The sequence below is a fragment of the Poromitra crassiceps genome (genome assembly GCF_964638095.1).
Source record: "Poromitra crassiceps genome assembly, chromosome: 1".
Lineage (NCBI taxonomy): Eukaryota > Metazoa > Chordata > Actinopteri > Beryciformes > Melamphaidae > Poromitra > Poromitra crassiceps.
Genome location: NC_139623.1, coordinates 59960346 through 59966757, shown reverse-complemented (window position 1 = coordinate 59966757; position 6412 = coordinate 59960346). Strand labels below are relative to the sequence as shown.

The 6412-nt window shown below is 48.9% G+C and overlaps 1 protein-coding gene across 1 annotated transcript in view; it reads left to right on the top strand.

The window, feature by feature from the left end:
- Window positions 1-5339, top strand: part of LOC310788485 (transmembrane protein 65-like) — a gene marked incomplete at both ends in the record, with an annotated part of 115568 nt that extends 110229 nt beyond the window's left edge. The window contains one exon of the mRNA XM_083650031.1: window positions 5211-5339. Coding sequence (XP_083506157.1) covers window positions 5211-5339 — 129 coding nt within the window. The remainder of the gene's footprint in view (window positions 1-5210) is intronic.
- Between the last annotated feature and the right edge of the window lie 1073 nt (window positions 5340-6412).

Below are 6412 nucleotides of genomic sequence, written 5' to 3'. Positions count from 1 at the left end.
ACTGTCTGAGTCTCTACTGCTCTGAAGGGACCTGCCTGTCTCTGTCATGTCAACTGTCTGAGTCTCTACTGCTCTGAAGGGACCTGCCTGTCTCTGTCATGTCAACTGTCTGAGTCTCTACTGCTCTGAAGGGACCTGCCTGTCTCTGTCATGTCAACTGACTGAGTCTCTACTGCTCTGAAGGGACCTGCCTGTCTCTGTCATGTCAACTGTCTGAGTCTCTACTGCTCTGAAGGGACCTGCCTGTCTCTGTCATGTCAACTGTCTGAGTCTCTACTGCTCTGAAGGGACCTGCCTGTCTCTGTCATGTCAACTGTCTGAGTCTCTACTGCTCTGAAGGGACCTGCCTGTCTCTGTCATGTCAACTGACTGAGTCTCTACTGCTCTGAAGCGACCTGCCTGTCTCTGTCATGTCAACTGTCTGAGTCTCTACTGCTCTGAAGCTACCTGCCTGTCTCTGTCATGTCAACTGTCTGAGTCTCTACTGCTCTGAAGCGACCTGCCTGTCTCTGTCATGTCAACTGTCTGAGTCTCTACTGCTCTGAAGGGACCTGCCTGTCTCTGTCATGTCAACTGTCTGAGTCTCTACTGCTCTGAAGCGACCTGCCTGTCTCTGTCATGTCAACTGTCTGAGTCTCTACTGCTCTGAAGCGACCTGCCTGTCTCTGTCATGTCAACTGTCTGAGTCTCTACTGCTCTGAAGGGACCTGCCTGTCTCTGTCATGTCAACTGTCTGAGTCTGTACTGCTCTGAAGGGACCTGTCTGTCTCTGTCATGTCAACTGTCTGAGTCTCTACTGCTCTGAAGGGACCTGCCTGTCTCTGTCATGTCAACTGTCTGAGTCTCTACTGCTCTGAAGGGACCTGCCTGTCTCTGTCATGTCAACTGTCTGAGTCTCTACTGCTCTGAAGGGACCTGCCTGTCTCTGTCATGTCAACTGTCTGAGTCTCTACTGCTCTGAAGGGACCTGCCTGTCTCTGTCATGTCAACTGTCTGAGTCTCTACTGCTCTGAAGGGACCTGCCTGTCTCTGTCATGTCAACTGTCTGAGTCTCTACTGCTCTGAAGGGACCTGCCTGTCTCTGTCATGTCAACTGTCTGAGTCTCTACTGCTCTGAAGCTACCTGCATGTCTCTGTCATGTCAACTGTCTGAGTCTCTACTGCTCTGAAGGGACCTGCCTGTCTCTGTCATGTCAACTGTCTGAGTCTGTACTGCTCTGAAGGGACCTGCCTGTCTCTGTCATGTCAACTGTCTGAGTCTCTACTGCTCTGAAGGGACCTGCCTGTCTCTGTCATGTCAACTGCCTGAGTCTCTACTGCTCTGAAGGGACCTGCATGTCTCTGTCATGTCAACTGTCTGAGTCTCTACTGCTCTGAAGGGACCTGCATGTCTCTGTCATGTCAACTGTCTGAGTCTCTACTGCTCTGAAGGGACCTGCCTGTTTCTGTCATGTCAACTGTCTGAGTCTCTACTGCTCTGAAGGGACCTGCCTGTCTCTGTCATGTCAACTGTCTGAGTCTCTACTGCTCTGAAGCTACCTGCCTGTCTCTGTCATGTCAACTGCCTGAGTCTCTACTGCTCTGAAGGGACCTGCCTGTCTCTGTCATGTCAACTGCCTGAGTCTCTACTGCTCTGAAGCTACCTGCCTGTCTCTGTCATGTCAACTGCCTGAGTCTCTACTGCTCTGAAGCTACCTGCCTGTCTCTGTCATGTCAACTGTCTGAGTCTCTACTGCTCTGAAGAGACCTGCCTGTTTCTGTCATGTCAACTGCCTGTGTCTCTACTGCTCTGAAGGGACCTGCCTGTCTCTGTCATGTCAACTGCCTGAGTCTCTACTGCTCTGAAGCTACCTGCCTGTCTCTGTCATGTCAACTGCCTGAGTCTCTACTGCTCTGAAGGGACCTGCCTGTCTCTGTCATGTCAACTGTCTGAGTCTCTACTGCTCTGAAGGGACCTGCCTGTCTCTGTCATGTCAACTGCCTGAGTCTCTACTGCTCTGAAGGGACCTGCCTGTCTCTGTCATGTCAACTGACTGAGTCTCTACTGCTCTGAAGCGACCTGCCTGTCTCTGTCATGTCAACTGCCTGAGTCTCTACTGCTCTGAAGGGACCTGCCTGTCTCTGTCATGTCAACTGTCTGAGTCTGTACTGCTCTGAAGGGACCTGCCTGTCTCTGTCATGTCAACTGTCTGAGTCTGTACTGCTCTGAAGCGACCTGCCTGTCTCTGTCATGTCAACTGTCTGAGTCTCTACTGCTCTGAAGGGACCTGCCTGTCTCTGTCATGTCAACTGTCTGAGTCTCTACTGCTCTGAAGGGACCTGCATGTCTCTGTCATGTCAACTGTCTGAGTCTCTACTGCTCTGAAGGGACCTGCCTGTCTCTGTCATGTCAACTGTCTGAGTCTCTACTGCTCTGAAGGGACCTGCATGTCTCTGTCATGTCAACTGCCTGAGTCTCTACTGCTCTGAAGGGACCTGCCTGTCTCTGTCATGTCAACTGTCTGAGTCTCTACTGCTCTGAAGGGCCCTGCATGTCTCTGTCATGTCAACTGTCTGAGTCTCTACTGCTCTGAAGGGACCTGCCTGTCTCTGTCATGTCAACTGACTGAGTCTCTACTGCTCTGAAGGGACCTGCCTGTCTCTGTCATGTCAACTGACTGAGTCTCTACTGCTCTGAAGGGACCTGCCTGTCTCTGTCATGTCAACTGTCTGAGTCTCTACTGCTCTGAAGGGACCTGCATGTCTCTGTCATGTCAACTGTCTGAGTCTCTACTGCTCTGAAGGGACCTGCCTGTCTCTGTCATGTCAACTGACTGAGTCTCTACTGCTCTGAAGGGACCTGCCTGTCTCTGTCATGTCAACTGTCTGAGTCTCTACTGCTCTGAAGGGACCTGCATGTCTCTGTCATGTCAACTGCCTGAGTCTCTACTGCTCTGAAGGGACCTGCCTGTCTCTGTCATGTCAACTGTCTGAGTCTCTACTGCTCTGAAGGGACCTGCATGTCTCTGTCATGTCAACTGTCTGAGTCTCTACTGCTCTGAAGGGACCTGCCTGTCTCTGTCATGTCAACTGACTGAGTCTCTACTGCTCTGAAGGGACCTGCCTGTCTCTGTCATGTCAACTGACTGAGTCTCTACTGCTCTGAAGGGACCTGCCTGTCTCTGTCACGTCTCTGTGACATTTCATTTTCATCACTCCTTCATTATGCAAGAAAAGTAGAACCAACTGATTTGTATGATGCTGCTGGAGTGTGAAACTTAATTAGCTTCAATAATTAGAATGGCCTCAAAAGGCTTTTGGTCGCTGACAGGTCACGCCAATTACTCTGCCATGTTGGGAAATACACATGATGTCTTCTTGCATAACCATATAGAAGTCACATGATGTCTTCTTGCAGAACCATATAGAAGTCACATGATGTCTTCTTGCAGAACCATATGAAAGTCAAAGTAGGATGTGAAATCCATGTCTTAATCTGTATTCAGCAAAGTTGTATAGACGCAGACAGTTTCCAATTCGCCAATTGATTCTGTCAAAACCATTGCTTAGCCTTTCCAGATAAGGAATGTCCGTGGGCATGATCATTCACTCTGTTAAGAGACATTGTGTCATCTGCAGACATTGGACATTGGGCGCTAATTTAGCGTTTGCGCTCGTTTAACGCCATGCGCAATGCAAATTGGGGGCGGACACAAGCGCATGCCTGTGATAATTGTACTGGGCATTGGCTGCCCCATGCCAAAGCAGGCGTTTCAGCGCTAAAATGTGGGATAGATGGCATTATGCTATCATCAGCAGTGCACAATTACTTTGTGTTAAGAGCTTTGAAAAGGACCTCTTACAAATACCTCACTGCACTGGGTTGCGCACCATAATCTCCGCGCAGCGCAGCACAGTGCAAAGTAAAATCCCTTTTGGATATGTCATTACACACAGCCTTGCCATGCCAAGACATCAAATTATGCTGCTAAAATTGTGTATTAGCAGATAATTCAGTGAGGCAATCAACTATAACTCACTGAGAAACTTTTATCACATCGCAAAGAGGGAAATTAATTGAGAAAACTTGTGGGAAAATGGACATAGGCTATTTACCTTCATAAGCCGGAGGGTCGTTGGCACCACAGACGATCTGTCAATAAGCTCTCTCTGTCCTCGCACGAGTGAGTACACTCTATTACACATGGAGAGAATTACAGCATATTGCCTCGCGCAAACAGCCATTGCGAGACAGGAATCTGATTGGTTTTGATTGACGTAATGCCCAGCATTGCCTGGCCACACCTGTGAATAATTCTGGTAGTTAAGACCGCCCAAATCCCGTTTGCGCAGGCATTTTGGGGCGCAGATGATTTTGGCACGGCTCTAATTTGCATCTGCGACTCGTGCCGTGAATGTTTCCGCATCCCGGCCGAGAATTGCATCCCCAACATATTTCAGTGCTGTTTTAACTTAGAAATCAGGGAGGTCACGTCTACCAGACAATTATATCACTTTTAAACAGTTACATTTCTGTATAAATCATTACAATATGCTCCCGTGAGGTGGGGATGCTGCCGGCGCTGGGGTGCAAAACTCGGCATAACACCTGGTGGACGGCGCAAGGCAAACTGCTATCTTCCCTGCCTTAAGGCACGCGCAAACAGGTGCGCAAGCGCTATTAGGGGATAGCGCCTGTCGGAAGATAGGGCCCATTGTTTGAAGCACAATAGAGTTAGTCTGGTTAAAACCATCCTGATCACACGACCTCACTCCATGCATCAGTCTGGGCTTCCATCGATTTCCTGAAATTATAATGTAATCTGCAAAATGGTAAAATGACATCTCCCCAAGAAACAAGTGCTAACGCTAACGTAAGTAGAGTAAACACAGCTGTAACTGCAGTCATTGCATAATATCGATAACAACAATTAAACAAGAACAAGACTCTTCAGAGTTTCTTTGCGGTAAAGAAGTTTTTGCCGTTGAAATCGCTGGTGGCTGGAAGTGCAGACTGATACATACTGTAGAGCGGAACAGAATGTGAGGTCCTGTGATCAGGCTACAATAGAGTTGTCAAATGTCAAAAGCTTGCTGGAAATCATAAGCACAAAGCTGCTAAGTTGAAATCTGTCTTTGGTGGAGGTTCTTGGCATGTCTTGTTGTTTGCTGTTGCTTTAAACTCTACTTTGTCATGATGGTCTCCTTTGCGTTCTCCCATGCGTGTGCAGGGCAAAGCCATCGGCGTCGGCATCGGCTGCATCCTCGGCATGTTCCCCCTCCTGTTCTTCAAGGACGACGACAAGGAAGAAGGGCAGGCGGAGGGCAAGGAGAAGACGGCGGACAGCGGCAAAAACTGAGGTCATCACCTCACCGTGGGAACGAATACGATTTGAAAATCCATATTAGAATACTTTCACCTGGGATTGATTGGCCTCGCCTGGTGGAGCGTGTGGAGATGTACTGTATGGAGATGTACTGTATGGAGACGGCGGTGCATCGTCTTGACCATCTGGCACTTCGGCGTGGCTCCATCGGACCATCAAAGGTATTCTGAAGAGGATTTTACATGGTATTCCATTCTCTGACTCTGAACTCCAGCACAGAGACCTGGCCTTTCTCCTGAATAGACATGACACTGATCAATCATTGGACTGCTGCTGCTGCTGCTGCTGCTGCTCCTCCACAGGCCAACAGTTGCACCGTAATCTAATCTTATTTCTTTATTTTATTTTATTTTATTTTATTTTATTTTATTTTATTTTATTTTATTTTATTTTATTTTGACTGACCGACACCGGGGCTGAAACCCATTCATGTAAAACACACTCCAATGCCCCCCTTTTCCCTCCTCTGTTCTGAGAATGCTGAATGGGACAGATAGGAGCCTCCCTCTGGTTTTTCTGTCACATTACAAACTTTAGCTGTGAAGTCAAATGGGAAACCCATGCGGAGACAGTAGTGATGCAAGGAAAAGACTGTCGGAGCTGATTCAGAGGACATAGCATCTTGGGGCTTCCAGTTTCATTGAGGCTGTCAAACCCTGATAGCAGATATGGGAAGGGGTTTGAATGGAGACAATGAGGAACCATGGCAGCACAACACGGCTCGGTGCGGTCCAACTGGGCTCGGTTCAGCAGTGTTAGAACCACATTTTCCATTGGACTCTCTCATAATTGTTCCCACCTCTCCCATGTCTCCTGCTCAGCGTGGGTGAGGCAGAGGAGACGAGAGAAGGGGCTGACTTGCATATTGGGATGCATCCCTCTATGTCATTACTGTACCTACTCTTCGTGGGGTGCAGGTTCGTGCCCCACGTGTTGCCTCTGGCTTGGTCGGGCGTCCATACAGGCACAATTGACTATGTCTGCGGGTGGGAAGCCGGATTAGGGGTATGTGTCCTGGTCGCTGCACTAGCGCCTCCTCCAGTCGG